General features: G+C 41.3%; 1 protein-coding gene and 1 non-coding gene across 5 annotated transcripts in view; both read right to left on the bottom strand.

The window, feature by feature from the left end:
* The window catches only part of TRPM6 (transient receptor potential cation channel subfamily M member 6), a 92,092-nt gene that overhangs the window by 30,266 nt on the left and 42,016 nt on the right, over positions 1–19,810 (bottom strand). For all 4 annotated transcript variants that reach the window (XM_053409150.1, XM_053409151.1, XM_053409149.1 and 1 more), the window contains 11 exons: positions 19,277–19,451; positions 18,085–18,199; positions 16,118–16,317; positions 14,709–14,841; positions 10,056–11,179; positions 7,423–7,529; positions 6,806–6,932; positions 5,718–5,815; positions 4,179–4,243; positions 2,635–2,660; positions 924–971 (listed from right to left, as the gene is read on the bottom strand). In XM_053409150.1, the coding sequence (XP_053265125.1) occupies positions 924–971; positions 2,635–2,660; positions 4,179–4,243; positions 5,718–5,815; positions 6,806–6,932; positions 7,423–7,529; positions 10,056–11,179; positions 14,709–14,841; positions 16,118–16,317; positions 18,085–18,199; positions 19,277–19,451 (2,218 nt within the window). The remainder of the gene's footprint in view (positions 1–923; positions 972–2,634; positions 2,661–4,178; positions 4,244–5,717; positions 5,816–6,805; positions 6,933–7,422; positions 7,530–10,055; positions 11,180–14,708; positions 14,842–16,117; positions 16,318–18,084; positions 18,200–19,276; positions 19,452–19,810) is intronic.
* On the bottom strand, positions 4,376–4,539 carry LOC128423788 (U1 spliceosomal RNA). The gene has a single exon (XR_008332855.1). It is a non-coding gene; the product is annotated as a U1 spliceosomal RNA (small nuclear RNA).

The raw sequence follows: 19,810 nt of genomic DNA, 5'->3' as shown, positions 1-19,810 counted from the left end.
TGTAAAACAGAGCTCTGGCTGAGCAGTGTTCAAATGGTTGAATTGGCAATTGATCAGTTTAAGGTGGAAATCAGAAGCTATGAAGGCTATTTTGTTACATTTGATCTGATACATCATTTGTGTCCCACTAGCGACAAGGCAGGCTTCCTAAGATTTGGAGACTTTTCCTTTTACTTCTTGTTTATTTAGAAGAAAATATAAATCACTTAATAAAATATGAACTCTAAGCAGTGTACATAAAACTGAGAGGCTGCAACCGAGACTCTGACACAATCAGCCTGACCTATTTGCTAAAATTACAATAAAAAATAACCTCTCCATGTTTACAGACATACAAGGCAGGTGCTCATCCTTGATCACTGCTTATAACGCATGATGAAGTGGATGACGTGCATTACTTTTTACCAAGTTAATGCAGCATATGGGTAAATGATCAGTAGTTGGTCCAGATGCTCCTCAGATTCCTTCCATGGGAGCAATTTTACTTTAGAAATTCTCAGTTTGAAAACAAACAAAACCTGAAGATAATCCACTTATGGTAGGAACACGAATATGCAGAAAACATTGCATTTTTATGACAAGTACAAATTAATAGAGATTAACAAGCTGTTGCTTCTGTATGTTCCTCTATTATTTCCCTGTGTTGTCTTTGGCTGTGAAACTGCTATTTCTTCCCTGCCAGTAGTTTTTTAAAAACTCTGAACTTGGTTCACCAACAACTACAGTACTTGCTATGTAGAAGCTAGTGTTAAAGTGATAAATAATCTTCCCACTCACTTCTGTGTTATAAATCACATTAATATCTTGCTTTTGATAACAAATTACTTCCAAGTGAGACTATCAAAAAATGGCAGGGGAAAAGAATTAATATGCTTATCAACTACTACAATAGTTCAGATATCACTTAGATAATTATTACTTACCTGAGTAATGATGGTGCAGATCTTGAGTCTTTAAGGAGGATGAGATTTCTAACAACAACAACAACAACAACAGGTTTTTGTTTTAACCAAAGCAAGCAGAGATAAATGTGCTGTTTAAGTTTAAGAAGGTTATGAAATAATATGACTGGCTTAGCATTCTATGGAAGGGAACTAATTTAACTGTGTTATAAAGTACAAAATGTAGCCTGTGTAAACTGTCAATAAAACAACACATAATTATGCTGGAGAACACAGAATGACAGGCAATAGTCAACTCAAGCACACTCAGCTTCTCCAAAGCTGAAGAGCTGGAAATTGCACTTTAGGGACGATAAAAACCCCTTTACTGTCCACTGTGCTTTATGGGATCCCAAAGGTCTGAGCTCCTCAATTCCATCCTGTCATTATGCATTCCATTAACTACATGATGACTATAATGTTATAGTAATACTGCTTCATTAACTCATGACATCTAAGATGTTGTAAAATTTAAAACAGACAAATAATAAAGAAGCAAAACTAATATAAAGAGACATTTATAAAATGGCCTAGATTCTATAATGTACAAAGCAAACTCTGATCTTACTTGAACAGGTAAAGGTAAAGGGACCCCTGACCATTAGGTCCAGTCATGACCGACTCTGGGATTGTGGCGCTCATCTCACTTTATTGGCTGAGGGAGCCGGCGTACAGCATGACTAAGCTGCTTCTGGCGAACCAGAGCAGCGCACGGAAATGCTGTTTACCTTCCCGCCGGAGTGGTACTTGCACTTTGACGTGCTTTCGAACTGCTAGGTTGGCAGGAGCTGGGACCAAGCAACGGGAGCTCACCCCATCGCGGGGATTTGAACCACCAACCTTCTGATCGGCAAGTCCTAGGCTCTGTGGTTTAACTCACAGTGCCACCCGTGTACCATAATCTTACTTGAAACACAGGCTCAATTCAAACATCATCAGTGGCAGAGCATGGTTTGGGATGCCTAACTATGGTTAGGTGTGGTGCAGTTTGAACTGACAAAACATGGTTAGCTTCTCTGACAAACCAGAATCAGACACATGGTGTGCGAACCATGGCTTGTGCTAACTATACTTTGGAGTGATGTCTAAACTGACTTCATGTATGGTGGCACACAAGCAACTATATGCTATGCTTTGTGCATATATTTGTAAGCTTTTACCTTGGTTTGGGTTCTACTGTTGGCTCGTGTTAAGCTTGTGGTCTACTAAAACCCCTAGATCCTTTTCACATGTACTACTGGCAAGCCATCTTATATTTGTGCATCTGGTTCTTCCTGCCTAAATGCATAACCTTACATTTGCCCCTATTGAAATTCATTTTGTTAGTTTGAGCACAGGTCTCCAATCTGTTAGGCTGATACACATGTGACCTTTCAGGTTTCACAGACATTCACCATCAGATGTCTAGCAAAGCATGGCCTCATCTTTTCTAGGACTCCTCTGAAGACAGTTTATCTGAAGCATTAACTTTTAAAAAGTCATAAATGGAAGTATATTTTCTTTGCAGAAGTCTCCAAGTCAACCTCTGAATTATGTATCACAACTATAGGAAGGTCTAAAAATGGTGAGCTGATATTTATAGACTTTTGAAAAGACCAAGGTCTATTCTAATTATACATTTTATAACTATGCAATATATAATATTGCAATATATAATGCAATATATAACTTTACAAATAAGAAAAATGCTTACCAAGAGTTCCATCTGAACTACTCAACCTGTTCAAAAGAAAATACTGAAGTTAGTTTTATGTGCTTGGGGAAAAAAATCCATATTAAGTATATAATAAATGCAGGAGGGAAAACAAAGTTTTTCATCTTTACACATAATGATAACAAAAAACTTATGTGCAGTACCACATGTAGAAACAAATAATGCTACAGACATTGGAATGGAACATAAAATTATGCCCACATTAAGAAGATGTGCAGGACAATATGGGGCTGTTAGAATTTTTCATCTTGAGAAGTACTGACACTAGATTGGTGGCCCCAGGCACACAGGCCAGGAAGCCTATGGCAACCTAAAACAGCCATTAGACTGTCCTCAATACAGCCAGAATGACTGCCTTCTCTGTGGTGACATGAAGGTAGTGTCTATGTTGATGGGACAGCTGAGCAAAGACTGGCCTCAGAGAAAATATCTGAAGGTTGGAGAGAAGAATGTGAAACACCCAGCACTGGCAGAAACACACAAAATCCTACTACCACCTCTACACATCAAACTTGGTCTGGTGAAAAAAACCATAAAAGCCATGGACTGGATCACCTTTCAAGTACCTGGCTGCAAAATTCCCTCAGCTCAGTGAAGCAAAAATTAAAGAGGGCTTTTTTTGTGGGTCCTCAGATCTGTGTGGTGTAGTGGTTAAGAGCTGTGGACTTGTAATCTGATGAACCGGGTTCGATTCCCCGCTCCTCCACCTGCAGCTGCTGGGTGACCTTGGGCCAGTCACACTTCTCTGAAGTCTCTCAGCCCCACTCACCTCACAGAGTGTTTGTTGTGGGGGAGGAAGGGAAAGGAGAATGTTAGCCCCTTTGAGACTCCTTCAAGAAGTGATAAAGCGGGATATCAAATCCAAACTCTTCTTCTTCAAAGACAGTATGTTTTACAACCTGCTTCAGGGTGACAGGAAAAAAGCCTGGGATGTGTTTTGTCTGGTGTTAACTAACTTCCCCGGGAATGTCAGGACAGTAAACTGCAACAAACTGGTTGAGAACATGTTGTCTCTGTATTATAAACTTGGCTGCTATATGTCCTTAAAGATCCACTTTTTCCATTCCCACTTGGATTTATTCCCTGGCAACTACAGGTATGGAAAGTCATGAACATGGTGAACATTTTCATCAGGAAATTGCAACAATGGAGAAACAATACCAGGGAAAGTGGTCTGTTTCCATGCTGGCTGACTACTGTTGGACGTTTGGCAGAGATGATCCTGAGGAACAGGCAGAATGGCATCAGACAAAGAGCCTGGCTCTCACTGGTCCTTGTTGTATGTACATATTCCTTGATTATGTAATAAACTATTGCAGATCTCTAAGAAACGGTAGCCAATTTTGCATTTTCATTGTCATATTCGGGTTCAGCTCCTCAACTCATCTACAAGAAATGGCTACTTTTATCTCAGAGGTGCTACTTTTCTCAAAATTTGTTGTGCACTGATATTAGCAATGTTGCATATCCAAAGTGAACCAAGGAAGACAGATGTACCTGCTGATACAAACAGGACTACTTACGAATGGCTCCGGCTCAAATTATTCTTCCTATTTTTCCTAGTCCAAGTCATGCTGTTATTTAAATCCTGAAAGGGGAGGGAAATGTCCTGATTTCAGGGCTGCTTGGGCATGTTGTCCTCAAGTCTGCAGCCATGTTTATCCAGAAATCATCATCATCATTTTATCTGTATGCCACCTTTCCACTCTTTTTTTTTTCCCAGGGGAAAGCGCGAACGCAGTCCCCCACTACCACAAATTATGCAGTCGAGTTTCCCGCATTTGGGGAAATCGCAGGGGTCAGCACACCCGCAGTGCAATGGATGAGCCTCACCCTGGGAAAACCTCCTTCATGATCAAGGTGTCTCCCCTGCCAGGTAAGTATACCTTTCCACTCTTAAAATTATGCTCAAGGTGGCTTACTACATAAAAATATTTACATAATTACAAATGTAAAACAGGTAGTCATAAAAAATAAATAAAACACACCAAAAAGTACACAACCAAATTTAACTATTTCCACATAGATCATAAGATCTAAAAATAAAGATACAAAAAAATAACATCAACAACAGTAGAAATACCGCAGCCTATGGATGTAGCCAGGAATTATGTTTGGGGAGCAGGATTTATGTTAGGTATGGCAGAACCAAGCTATCAGTGACACAATTGGTCAATTAGTGAAGTATTTATATTTGTTCACTTGATTTAGAGGCAGGCAGCTGACCCACTGACCTCTCCTGGCTATGCCCATGCCCCAGCCAAATATTCTGTTTAGCCTCAGCTTCTGCCATTGCCATCAGTCAGGGCCCTGACCTCCCAGGCCAGGTGGAAAAGACCTGCAAGGCAAGGAACCACCAAGATGGCAAAGTTTCACCTAAGCTGGGAGGTTACTCTACTCTGGTGCAGTATGTTTATAAAGACTTTTGGGGTATCAAGAGAAGCGGTTAAAATGCCCTACCAATTCTATTCCCAAGTCTGTTTTGATCAGCAAGCTAGTCTACTTAAGTCAATGGCAAAAACATCATTGACTTGAATTGCCCTTGACATTCTGGTTTTCACTACTTTAGTTTGCACAAATTAGTTCAAATGGAAAGGAAAAAATCTAAAGGTAAATGCATAATCCAAAATACAAATAGCAGGATGAGTTTAATCCCCAAATTGCAAGGAATAATTATATCACGAAACAGCTAAGAAGTTTGCTTAGTATCGTTCTTCAATAGAGCCGACCCTACTCACTCTATTTTCTTAATGGCCTAGAGAATTACCATATAAAACCTTGGTTTCAAAAAAAGTATCTTCTTCATATAGACTCCCATTTCATGATTCAATAGTTTAATGGCTTTTTTATTAATCTTTTCTGAAGGTTAAGTGGTTAATTACTTATTTCTTACCCAGAGTCTACTGTGCCTGCTGCATAAAATGAAATTTCTCAAGAAAAGTTTCTTCCTAGTGCTCAGCCGTGAATTCAGACCAAGATATAGCACAAGAATCCGTGGGTTGGGCATAGATTTATAGAAGGTAAAGAGCTGGCCAGCAACATTTTATCTCTTCAAGCCTTACCTCTTGTGATTGCCTCAGGTAGTCACAAATCTGCACCGTGTGTCTTGCCGTTTCTTGGTTTTTCATTCTCTGGCGCAGACAACCAATACGGTCCAAGCCTAGCCAAGTAAGCAAACACAGCAAGAGCATATGTGAACTTTTTTTAAAAGACAGACAAATGCAAGCATGTATGCATGAATAGCCCAGTCTGAACAGGATGTTCTGTGCCTCTGAGAAATGTGCAGGCTACGGCAATATAATTGGAAACACTGCATTTCTTATGGGCTGCTTGAGCCTTTGCAACCTGGTGCATTGCTTCTCACCCATAGATGCCAACTCTTAGGGGCCAAGGTCCCTTCGCTGCCGCCGCCCCCACAAATAAAAGTTGATGGGAGGCTTACTTGTTGCCCCCAATATTTGCCCCCATCACCGCAGCAGACAGTGGGCAAGAGGAGGTATGCTGTCACCACAGCACAGGCACCAGCTGTGACATTGAAGGGAATAGGAAACAAGGAGAGGGAATTTGAGCAGCCCATGGACCACATTCAGATCAGCTTGGTGAGCTCCCGTTGCTCGGTCCCAGCTCCTGCCAACCTAGCAGTTTGAAAGCATGTCAAAGTACAAGTAGATAGAAGGTAAACGGCGTTTCCATGCACTGCTCTGGTTTGCCAGAAGCAGCTTAGTCATGCTGGCCACATGACCTGGAAGCTGTATGTCGGCTCCCTCGGCCAAGAAAGTGAGATGAGTGCCGCAACCCCAGAGTCGTCCATGTCAGGACCTGATGGTCAGGGATCCCTTTACCTTTACCTTTATTTGGCTCCTCTCACCTGTCTCGGTGGTTTTTCAACCTCGCAGCTTGCTGGTATAAGCTAAACTGAAGGGCTCTTGGCTTGAGACAAACAACCAATAAACTAACAGAAAAGTGTGAAATTTCTGGAAGTCAATCCAGACCCAGATGATACAGCAGGAGAGATACTTCACAAGAAATTTAATAGCCTATCCCCACAATTTGTTCTCTTACGAAGGCTACTGTGGGTGGTATTTATGGGTCCTGGCTGCCACCAAACGTTTCGAATTCTACCTATCTTTATTTGCTTTGGATTACATACTTAGCTGATTGAAGTGAGGTGAAGTTAGCTCATTTGTTCTGTGTTCCCATTTGTCTCCCACAGGTCTGTTTTCAAGTGGCTCTGAACTAACTTGGGTGCTCTGGGGACAACCATCAACTGTAATCATCTGCCAAAAGAAAAGAAAAAACAGTAATCAGCCAAAGATGACAGGTAGTTGAGCTTAAGTTGCCAGTAGCATAATCCTTTCAAACCACTCTAGCAGGAAAGTCCCTTATACATAATGTGGAGGGCAGATCATTGTTTGCAAATGCCACATGAATAAAGCATTAGCAGTAACAAAGAGGAAGTACATACAGCTATTCACTAACACTTGTCAGAAGTCATAGCCAAGATGTTTTTACTCAGAGTAAAAAGACGGGTGGGTATTGGACAGCTGGATTTCTTTCAGAGCTACTTGCTCCCCCCCCCCCCCCCATAATGTGAGCATGAGCCAAGCAGTTTCCAAATATACAATGATTAATCAGCCAGGCCAGTAACAGTTTTAATAATCACCTTGAAAGCAGAGCTGAGCTTTCATAACTATGTAATTCTATATTTATTCAGCTTGTTAAAAAAACAGAAAAAGGACATACAATTCTAATTCCACCTTCACCTACCGGCACCTGAAGAGTTTTCTGTTTCTTCCTTGATGATTTCCTTTCTTTGTTTCCAAGTTTTGCCTTTGCCAATACTGGCTGATGTGACTCTGCAGATTTGGATAGCTCTGAGAGTAAAAAGGCAGGGGGTGGGGAAGAGGCAACTAAATTCATATTTCAAAGAAAACTCAATAAAGTTTCACACCTACCTGCTATTAAGTCTAATTGAACTAATTCATTGAGAGTTTCTGAGCAGTCACACAAAGGATTGGAATGTTACAGTATTAACAGTTTTCATATCTAAACATTTTACTACTGTGTATAAGGGTGTGCATGTCACATTTAAACAAACCTAAATTTTAAAACTGTGCAGCGTAATATATTGTTTGCTTTGATAGTGCACTGGTGGAAATTGAAACTAATGCAAAGAATTCTGGACACTTTCCTCTGTTACACTGCCTCCCCTTCCCCTTAGACTACATGTTTGCAGCCATCACATTGCGGTCAATATTTATCATTTATGTTGCGCTTGCAAAATGTAAGCCTATGGTTATTTACTCAGAGAGAAGTCCTACACTGTTCAATTGACATTACTCTCAGGTAAGTAATGCCTGCAGATTGCATTTTATTTTTAATGTGGCATTTTAATGCATTTTTACTGCATTTTATGACATTGTCATTTTAAACTATTGCAAGCCACCCTGGTGGACTAGAAGTGTAGAAAAGAAATCTCAGTATATAGAAAATGATTAATGTTTATAGATTCATCTGCAGTCTTAGGGCTCATCCACCCTTACCTTTTGCCCCAAGCTTTCTAGGCTCATGTTTTAAAGCTCAGTGTCTGAGTGCTTCCGCCCCCCACCCCCGCTACAGTCCCCAGGAAAACCTGCTCTTAATGCAAAATTGGAACAAACAACAATTAGGGTTTTCTGCAGATTGAAGTTTGCTCCAATTCAGTGGTAAAGAGAGGGTTTTCGCAAGGAAAGCGTCTGGGCAAAAAAATTAAAAAGTGCTCAGACACTGAGTTTTAAAGCAGCAGAAGAAGAGTTTGGATTTGATATCCCGCTTTATCATTACCTGAAGGAGTCTCAAAGCGGCTAACATTCTCCTTTCCCTTCCTCCCCCACAACAAACACGCTGTGAGGTGAGTGGGGCTGAGAGACTTCAAAGAAGTGTGACTGGCCCAAGGTCACCCAGCAGCTGCATGTGGAGGAGCGGGGAAGTGAACCTGGTTCCCCAGATTGCAAGATTACCACTCTGGATGAGGCCTTAATGCACAGCACTAATTACAATCATTACTTTGTTCCAGTCACCACAACTCTAAGATGCAGGTTGCTGTAACACACAATTAGAAATTCCATGAATGCCTTCTCATCTACTTTTGCCCTTTCTCTTATTTACAAATAGAGAACTGCGAATCTAGTGTAGTCACTTGCCCAGACCAAACAAGTTCATTACAGAGAATCCAGATTCATTGAATCCAAAGTAAGTTAATAAAACAAACTTATCAATTCCTTGGATTACATGCAGGATACAGGTTTGGAGTTTTGTTTTGTAAGGTTTAAATTTTTGATCAGATATATCAATTAAATTTTTGATTACTTTATGAGGCCCAGTTCTAATTAGTGAAAGGAAATGTAAAATATGAGGCTAAAAATTAACAGCACACTCTTTATTGAGTGTGCATTGGCTATGGTGTGTCATGGCAAGAGAGTACCGGAAAGCTGATTTTTCTTCTAATAATGTGATAAGTGTTCTTTATTAAATTATGAATGCTCATGTTTCTATCCTTTTAAAAAAGCCTCCTAAATGGAGGTTTTTATAATGTGTTAATGTAGGTAAATATAATCTACTGATTACTTGATTGATCTTTAAAATCATTACTTAGTCAACAGCTCCATCTGACGCTGTTTGATAGTAAGCATATATCCTTTATTTCTGAGAAGTGGATGGAAAAGGCAGCAGATCTAGGGTAGTCCAATACTGAAGCGGAGGACAACCACCATCCCACAGCTATCACTCAACAATGACCCCTAAACAGCTGGGAAGAGCTTGGAACTTCTTTGTGGAAAGTGGCTTAAAGCAACGTAACATTTATTTGTTGACTCAAAACATTTATATGTTGTCTTTCATAATAGTGTTCAAGGTATGCTTTAAAAAATCCTTATTAAAAAGAAAACAAAACAAAGCAAAGCAAAGCAAAACAGGAGACCACCAGAAGATTAATGCATAAGGTAAAGGTAAAGGTACCCCTGCCCGTACGGGCCAGTCTTAACAGACTCTAGGGTTGTGCATGCATCTCACTCTATAGGCCGGGAGCCAGCGCTGTCCGCAGACACTTCCGGGTCACGTGGCCAGCGTGACAAGCTGCATCTGGCGAGCCAGCGCAGCACACGGAACGCCGTTTACCTTCCCGCTGGTAAGCGGTCCCTATTTATCTACTTGCACCCGGAGGTGCTTTCGAACTGCTAGGTTGGCAGGCGCTGGGACCGAACGATGGGAGCGCACCCCGCCGCGGGGATTTGAACTGCCGACCATGCGATCGGCAAGTCCTAGGCGCTGAGGTTTTACCCACAGCGCCACCCGCGTCCCGCTTAATGCATAAGAACAGCAGTAAAATCCATCAAACAGCACTAACAATGTGTAGCCATTACCTTTTATTCTGAAGGTCTTTCCCACTTTCTCTGCTTTGCGGGACCAGAATCCACTTCCCTTGCCGAAAGGCCAGTTTTTCCTGCGTGGATTGATCCAGACTGACATGCTGCGCTGGAATGGGAGAGGAGACTGGGAGCTGTCACTACTGTAGCCTGATCTGTCAGAAACGCAGGAAAACGATTTGGATTCATTTATCTGTGCATGTTGAGGATTACGGCAGCCTTTATTGTAGGTAAAATGTGTGCATGACAACTGCCTTGACTTGTTGCTAAAATAACTCTTTTCATCATCTCCCAAGAACCCCCAGTTCACATAACCTCCTTCAGGTTCCTCACTGTGTTGATGAGAACGGATAGAGACCTCACTGGCAATTCTAGGTTCTTGGAAGTTCAAATAGGGTTCAGTGATATTTTCACTATCCTCTTTGTGCGATGAAAATTCCAGTTCCCATTTTTCACTGATAACTGGATTTCTTTCTGGAGCCTTGTGCACATCCAGCTGAGCAGTGATGCTGCCATGCTTGGTTTGGGGTTGAGCTTGCAGTTCATCTTCTCTGAGCAGACTACTTGAGAAGGCTGAACTTAAGATGGCATTTTCAGATAAAGAGGCTCCTTGCTGACCAGAAGGAACCAGGAGGAATTGTCCATATCTAGGGGCTGATTTACACTCTGACGATACCCCAGAGGTCAGTGTGTCATTTTCAATTTCTTGCTCCTGGTGTTTGCTTATTGATTTGATCTCTTTGTAGTCCAGGGCACCAAGAATGCCGCGACATGCCCCTGGGGGCCAATGTGTCCTGGCCAAGCTTTTCTGAAGAGAAGGTGGCATGCTGTAGTAATTATACTTCTTATCACACACACTTTCCATACTGCCCAAAGCCTTAGAGCACATGGAATTGCTCCAGCTATGGGGAAGCTTCCTGTAGGTTTGATGCTTCTTGTGAGCAAGAAGGGCCTCCTCCACTTGCAAAGTGTCCACAGCTGAAATTACTTTAAGCGTATCGACGGTTAAAGCAGAGAGGTCTTGTAAGTGTCCGAGCTGGCTATCCAGGGCAAGCAAAGCGTCTTTGACATAAAATACTTTCTCATGTACCTCCTTCAGTTGTGAAAACATCTCTTCCACTCTAAGAGAAAATAATAGATGTATTAGAAACTTCAGTATATCAGTTATTCTTCAGTATATCAGTTAAATTAATAACATTTCATTTTTCAAATAGTGAATGGAACCATTGTATTGGCTAAAGAGGCCCTGTATAGCTCAGGATCAGATTCCCTGAGAGAACCCAAGAGCGTGTTGGATCTGGCCAACTCCTTCTCCCATGTACTATGACCTGAACGCATCTGGCTCAAAGTGGTGTGGAGAATTGCTTTCTCCATGGTGGCTCCCATCCTGTGGAGAGATTTCCTGTTGGAAATCAGGCAGACACCAAATGTGGGATGCTTCTGCTGGCTAGTAAAAATTTATTTATTTATCTGGATGTTTCATAACAATTAATGTTGGCTCCCAGCATTTCCTGGCTACTGTAATTGAGACTGATGTTTCTGCTTCAGTGGCATGGTTTTTATTGTTGTATTTTGTTGTTGCCTTATTGTCTTGTGAACTGCCTTGGTGTTTCTTTTGAAATGAAAGGTAGTATATAAATTACAAATAAATATGATACTAATGTGACAAATCAATCAATAATTTAATTGTAGAATTAATATACTCTTCTCCCGAGAACTAGAGTGTGCTACAGAATAACAAATTATGTTGTATACTTTCATAAAAATTTGATACCTGATAACTATAAAGAAACTATAAGTCCAACTCTACAGTTCTAGGATTCTAAGTGGAAACTGGTAGCTATGTTTGAAATGAGTGTGTAAAATGTTGCCTGAAGTATTGCTCTTTTATAATTGAAAAATCTTCAAATCTGCAAGTGTTGCTGAATGCAAAAAGCAATAATATATTAGGGAGAAAAAGATTTTCTATTTGCTAGCCTCTTTTAATTTTTCTCATGGTTTCTATACCCAAAAAACCCACTTATAGTGGATTTCAAGTCTACCAAATCTATTTCACTTCTCAAAATGTCTTTCAACAACATCCATTTAGATTATGACAGGGCCCATAATGGAGTTGTATAAACCCTTGTCTGTTAGCTTATTTTAGCCAAATAACTTCAGGTAATCTTTCTAAGCCTTCACCTTAAAAAACTGTTTAAGTTTTGATACTATTTGGAAATATAATCTTGTTGAAAGACATTTTGAGAAGTGAAATAGATTTGGTAGACTTGAAATCCACTATAAGTGGGTTTTTTAGGTATAGAAACAATGAGAAAAATAAAAAGAGGCTAGCAAATAGAAAATCTTTTTCTCCCTAATATATTATTGCTTTTTACATTCAGCAACACTTGAATGTAAACACTTGAATCAGTAGAAGGTGGCACTCCATGTGGCCTTAAATAATGAAAAGCATTGCTGCATTTAACATACTAAGGGAACTCAAAGAGTTTAGCTGCATTTGGACTTCCGGGTTAGCGCCATCGTCTAATGGCGGATTCCCTCCGAGCTCCGGAGGGAATTGGCTTAGTAGGGGTCGGGTCCTGCCGCGGCGACGACGCGGGGACCCTCAGAAACCACAGGCGCTGAATCCTGTGGACCTGGTGACTCGGCGGGCACCATTTGCGCCCCCCTGACCCGCGAAGGAGCCTTTTTAAAGGCTCCGGAACGGGGGACGGAGAGCGGTGCGGTGCTGTGAGTCGACTGCTTCCCCTGCTGGGTGAAGCCGCATGCCATGGACGGAGAGCGCTGACTTCTTTCTCTGAACATTTGGACTAAAAGTAACAACCCGTGAGTAATACGGAAATTGGACTTAAAAAGGGAAAATTTTTCTTGGGAATTAGGCACGACCGGGTAAGGCGCAAAGAGGAAGTCCGCCTACCCGCCTTGTAAACATCTTAAAGCAAGGATTTGACAACTAAGGTTGAGAGAACACCTTTCTCTTTTGTGGATAAAAGCAATTAACTCCACGTTTTAGCAATATAAGTGATTGTGCTGGAGGATAAGAGCTAATATTGAGAGCGGAATTGTCACCCCTCCCCCAGGACCCGGGAGCGATCGGTGAGAGAGCCTGCTGAAGAGATATAGAAGACTTTGACAGCTGTCAAACTAGCTGTCAAAGTTGGGGAAAAAGGAGAACTTTGTTTCTGTTGTCTTTGCTGGTTATATTTGTTACAATTTGGTAATAAGTTGTTAAAAATAAAGAAGAAAAGGCTAATTTGACTTTTGGGTTGGAACTGGAAGATACTAAGAAACCAGAACCCCTCTAGAGGGGGTTCAGGGACATTACAAGAATGGCTGTAAGTGGAAAAATACTGGCTGAACTGGAGAGGACTTTTTTTCTCTTCGGAAAGTTACAAGAACAAAGTGATGTTTTGGCTACAAATGTTATAACATTGAATGAAACAGTAAATAAAACTTCTGAGCCTGGAAGGGACTTGACTCAAGTCTTTGCAGCTGAACAAAAAGTTTTTGCAGTTGAACTAAAAATCTCTGCAGCTGAACAAGAAAAGAAATTTGAGAAATTTGAGAATGTGAGGAAAGAGATATATGATGATTTGAAGGAAAAGGAAGGAGGAGCTATAATGTCACAGACGATTAAGGAGAGCCAGAGGCCTGTTAAGATGGTCACAAAGGAAAATAAGAACAGGATGATGAAAATTTGGTTTGATTTGAAGAATGGAGAGATCTCCTCATGTGGAGATCTGAAGACCTATGGATTACAAACTTGGTTAAAGTGGAAACTGGGGCCTTTGGGACATTTGGACTAAAGAGAAGCAAGAAACAAGATTTCGGCTCCACTTTTAAATATGGAGGTCTGGCTGGAAGAAACATGGACCTTTTTGGGACAGAGCTTCTTCGAAATTTGGTGTCCAATACAAAGGACTATCAAAAAAACCGGCAGAGAGGAACTGAGAGAGAATTAAGAGCCTCGGACGTGAGGTCACCAGGCTGACAGCAGATAGACTGATGGACATTTGTCGGGGTTCGAAACCGGGAAAGGGGGGGGGTAGGGCTTTGGGAATCCAAAGGGTGTACAATTATATTTTGTTTCTTTTTATTCTGTTTTGCTGCTAATATAAAAATGGGAAATTCGTGGAAGGGAATTGGGGTCGACCTTAGAAAAAGATTTTTAAAAATAAGTACTGATGTATAAAGACTGAGGTTTATAAGTTAAAATTGGTTAACTAAAATGAATTAAATATAATAAGGTAAAATTTGGGGAGAAGAACTTGCTGAGCTAAAAATTGGAACTGGAATACAAGAAGGGGAGGTGTGGGGAAGTCAGGGAAATATGGTATTGAGAGTAAGGAATGTAAATTTTATGTGTTTTTAATTGTTTTTTCTGTTTTTTTTTCCCCTCTATTTCTCTATTAAAAAAAAAAGAGTTTAGCTGCATTTTGGCTGACATTCAATACAAACGTCCATATGCACAACCCCACTTTTTCTCAGTATATTAGCTATACCTTTCTGAACATATCTGATTCTGCATAGACAACAAGAATTACATGAACCTGTGTATTTAGGACTGCGGTCCTGCACTCCAGCTTCTTTTTGTACTATCTTCTATGAATTGCAGTACAACTAACATTGTCAGGGGAAAAGTTATCTTACCTTTCAGTTGTCACACGAATCCTTTCACTGTCACTGGAATGCAAGCTTCCATTCTTCTCATGCAGGTACTTTTCCACACACTGCTCTTCAAAATCATGAAGTTTTTTCAATTCCTCATCACTCAGATAAAGCTCTGGATAATGGTGATTAGAAGAAAGTTTAAACACAGTGACGTAAACATGTCACTTGCAAAGGGCTGGCTGGAAATATTTTGCTGCCTAAGGTGAAATGCAAGGTGCCCACCACATGTACAGAAGCTGATTGGAGAGCAGCTGGATCTTATTTTAACACCAGAGATGTTGTTCCTGCTGTCCACCTAGAATCTACTGCCTGAGGCAGTTACCTCACTCTGCCTAACGCACTTTCAATGGCATGAATCTCCAAAGAATATTAGACAGTATGTGTGAAGGGCAGTGCAACCAAGTTTGAGACCAGGACATGTGGCGCCACAGTATGTCACAGGTAAACAAATTCACCATTGAGGGGACAACTTTGATGTGGCACTTGAAAGGGCAAAATTAATCACACGACCAGGTAAGAGATTTCAAGCAATTTTGAAAACATTGAGACTCTATTCACACCTTCACATAAACATATGGACATTGGCAGCAGGGGCAGCAGGTACAATTCCCAGTTCTTTCCTCCTCAAAGGACATATTCCTTGAATATCTGCCCAGGGCTCCAGCAAACCACTTTTGAAACTAAGGAAACTTCAGAATACAATTTGAGACAGGGCACGGAAGAAAAAAATAAAATATCCTATTTGGTGCACCTGGCTGGATCCTTGCCCATAGAATCTACTTGTATTATTTTTGTTCTACAGCACTAATTCCTGTTTTGTTTGTTCCTTCAGCCCCAACCCAAAATGAGAATTTCACATTTCAATTTCATTTCCATTTCTTGCTTTTTGGTTTCGTGAACTATACCATGAATAACTACAATGCATTTAGAAAGCACCTTCCTCACAATTTCCAAACTGTTCCTATGCTGAAAATACCAGTGGCAACTGCTTAAGTGAGACTGACAACTAAAGGTTGAATTCAGGTGTGTATTTGTAATAGAGTGCATGCTTCCCAAACATGGCTTTCAATCTACTTTGGAACTGCACCATGATTTGTTGAGGAATGATCAAGTCACTACAGCTAAGTTTTGGCAGTCAGATTCCACTGGATGGTGCTGTTTTCCTATGTCTTAGGCGTTATATGGTTCCAGAAAACATATTAAGGAGCAATGCACCTGCCACTGAAATGGAAACAGCTCCGAGGTGCAAATATTGTTTAACTGCTCTAAGTACATGGAACAGTCCTTATGTTTATGATGAACAGAAACAAAGTTAAGGTCCCATGGAAAGTTAAGGTCTATGGATTTACTGAATATAAGGAGCACCAGAAAGAACAGGCTCTGCTTACTCAGTTCAACATGCCCCTCTTCTCGGTCCAGCTCATTTGGCAGCCGGCGATGGCAAAGGCAATTTATGAGGATGCCAACATGGCTCAGTATGATAAAAGGCGGTGGTAGCCATGGCTTTTCATGATACATCATGATGTACCGATACCGGTTGTATTTCCAGAGTTTGTTCGATATGGACTTCATATCAAAATAAACATTACTGTGGATGCAGAGGAAAAGGGGTGTGGGAAAGAGAGAGATCCATAGGACTTTTTTAAAAACAATGTTAAAATATGTAGTACAATATATAAATTAAGATAATGAACAAAAGGTAAATATATTAACCAAGCAAAATATAGAGACCAGAGTTGCCCAAAGAGTGAGATTGACAAAACTTGCTGTGGGATCTAGATACATAATGCTTACTAATAATGGCAATACTGATTTGGTTTATTAAGCTTTTTACCGACAAAAATATTGTATTTTTCCATCTATAAGATGCCCCCATGTATAAGATGACCCCTATTTTGGGGGACTCAGATTTAAGAAAATGAGGGGAGATGTATCCATGTATAAGACGCCTCCTAATTTTTGACATTATTTTTAGGGGGGAACCTAGACTTATACACAGAAAAATACGGTAATTTTTAAAATAAACATATTCAAACAGACAGCATCAAAGCAGTTACTTATGACTTGTTCCTTTGAATTGCTCAGCTGCAACAGAAGCTCATACAACTGAGGATTAAAAAATGTGTCTGACATACAGGGAAATGCCAACATACCAAATACATGTGTCTTTTCATCCTTCACTTTATCTCACGGGTTTTACAAAATCATTCAGCACATTTGGAATTTTGAGAGGGTGCTGTGGGTCCACTCTGGTTACCTCTTCCACCACCCTCCCCCAGATTTCTCTCTCTCTTCTTCTTCTTCTTTGTATGATTTTACACAGCCCCCCCCCCAAAACCTATCAAATTAAAGATTACAGTGGTAGACCATGCAAGTTAAAGAACAGATCCTGAGTTTGCCAGCACCACAAAAATATTGATCCACGGTGTACAGCTTCATGTTTTTTTACCCAGGAAGACAACAAGGGAGGGGCCATGGAAGCATTGCAGACATGAGGCTAAGTCTTTAAGACAGAGGATTTCAACCTTTTTGAGTCCAAGGCTTCCTTGACCAACTATATTCTTTCTGTGACTCCCCTGTGGGACTCAGGAACCCAGTTATGTTCCCCCCCCTTGCCTGCAGAGCTGGCAGCCTTTCACCCTTTTTTGAACACCCTCCTTTGTGGAGTGTTCCCTCAGCCTTCTATCCTCTCCCATGTCCTTGGGAGTCCTCTAGGCAGCTGCTGCTGCCGCCCCTGGTCTCTGAGCTGCCCTCTGCCCCAAAGAGAGGTGCCTCTTCACACTGCCCCACAGGGATCTGGGCAGAGGATGCCCCCCACCTTAGTGGCCCAATGGAGATTGGCGAAAGGTGAACGTGAGGCCAGCACCTTAGCTTGGGAGGCAGTAGTGGCAGCAGCAGCAGGGCTGCTGCAAGGAACAGCTGTGGAAAGCTTTGGGAGGCAGAGATGTGAGAGGGCATTCAAGGAAAGAGGGACAGAGGCCAGCGATGCCTGTGGCACCCTGGCCAACATTCAATGCACCCCAGGGTGCCATCGCATACTGGTTGAAAACCGCTGCATTAAGGGGCACCACAGTGTCTGCAGATCATGTTGGCAATCTTAGCACTAACAAATTTAGTGGTGGTTGTTAACTTGTATAAAAGTTTCCCTTTGTCCACAGGCAGCTGAAAATGAAGCTTAAAGTTGTGTAATCTACTAAAGATGAGCAGAAAGTAAACCATCTCGCTCATTTATCATGGCAGTCCAGAATGCTGCTTCTCCTCTGTTATTCCTTTTGGTGGAGCCCTAGGCAGGGTGGGTCCACTTAATGTAGAAATAGCACCAATAAACCCAACGGGAAATATGACAGGCACTTACTTGAAGAAAGCAATCAGCAGATTGACCATGATGATGTACTGTACAAAGAGATAGACAGCTTGAAGGAATGGTGTGAGGAAGGAACCAGGAGGACAGTTGGGGTCTGCTTCACAAGCTGTAAATTATAAAGGAAAGCTTCTGTATGCAACTCTAGCATAGGAATGGTCAGCTAATTAATGATAGATTTCTCATTCATAGGCCAAGAAGGCTTGTTCTTTTCCCCCAACCAAGGGTATTGGGCCATGGCATGCTTTTGTGACCCAGGAAGTGGAAGAGGAGGATGACACCTGGCAGCCACTCCCAGTCACCAGTCTAGCTGCCGCATTCTGGATTAGTTTTAGTTTCTGAGTCACCTTCAAAGGTAGCCCCACGTAGAACGCATTGCAGTAGTCCAGGCGGGAGATAACTAGAGCATGCACCACTCTGGCGAGACAGTCTGTGGGCAGGTAGGGTCTCAGCCTGTGTACCAGATGGAGCTGATAAACAGCTGCCCTGGACACAGAATTGACCTGCGCCTCCATGGACAGCTGTGAGCCCAAAATGGCTCCCAGGCTGCGCACCTGGTCCTTCAGGGGCACAATTACCACATTCAGGACCAGGGAGTCCTCCACACCAGCCCGCCCCCTGTCCCCCAAGAACAGTACTTCTGTCTTGTCAGGATTCAGCCTCAATCTGTTAGTCGCCATCCATCCTCCAACCGCCTCCAGGCCAGAGTGGCATGAAGCACAAACTTCAAAAGAACTGTTGTGAATGCCAAAATATCAGAGGACAAATTTGAGAATTTGAGAACTGAACTGTAACCAAGACCTGCAGGTGAACTACAAATTGATATATGCTCACTTTTGCTTCTGCAAAACTATGGCATTTGCGGGTTTAAGTTTCATACCTATGCTGAGTAGCTCAACTGCTCAACTTTATATTCTAAGTTATACGTGATACATTTGGTGTCGTTAAAGCAGAAAAAGAAGTAATATATAATTATATCTATATCTATATCTAGGTATCTATATTATAATATATACAATAAAGACTTTCTCCTGGAAAAAATGAAGGGGATGGGGAATCTGGCTTTTCCCACAGCTGCAAAATTTCTGAAAATGCTACCTTCTCTAGTGGCTGTGTTAAGTGATAGATATGCTATATAATTGTTCACATTTTGTTGGATGCAGCGTTTCAGTGAAATCAGACCTACCATCAATTTCTCCTGCATATACTTCACCAAACATCATCCAATAAGGCTGAAATACAATATCTCGTGCAAGGCTCCATGAAGGCTGCTCATGTGGAGAGAGTATTGCTTTTCGAGAAACTCCAAAACTTAACAATACTATGGCCATCATAATTACAATATAAAACATGTTTGCTGTCTGCACGAAAAAGAAAACACAGTGATCAGAGTGGTGTGATTTTGCAAGGTGAAAAAAAATTGTTTCCTGTGGCTACGGCACATTATTTTGTTATTTTAAACAACTTATGGAGAAACGCTGTATCAGTACTACATCTTATTGGATGTATTGATGTTCAGTTATTCAGAATGGCAGCAGTCCTGTACTTACTTATGTACAAGTTCCTGTCAAGTCAATCAAATGCACTTAATCTAAAAGGGCAGCACCCAGAATAAGTATCTGGCATAGTACAAAGAATAGCAAAAGGAATAGCAAAAGACTAGGGCTGGTGCTTTATGCAAGTCTTGCAAGCCAATGTCTTCATTCTAGAAATAGGGCTA

Source organism: Podarcis raffonei, chromosome 11 (genome assembly GCF_027172205.1).
Source record: "Podarcis raffonei isolate rPodRaf1 chromosome 11, rPodRaf1.pri, whole genome shotgun sequence".
Taxonomy (NCBI): domain Eukaryota; kingdom Metazoa; phylum Chordata; class Lepidosauria; order Squamata; family Lacertidae; genus Podarcis; species Podarcis raffonei.
Note: the sequence above shows the minus strand (reverse complement) of the source record. Positions and strands in the feature narration are given on the sequence as shown.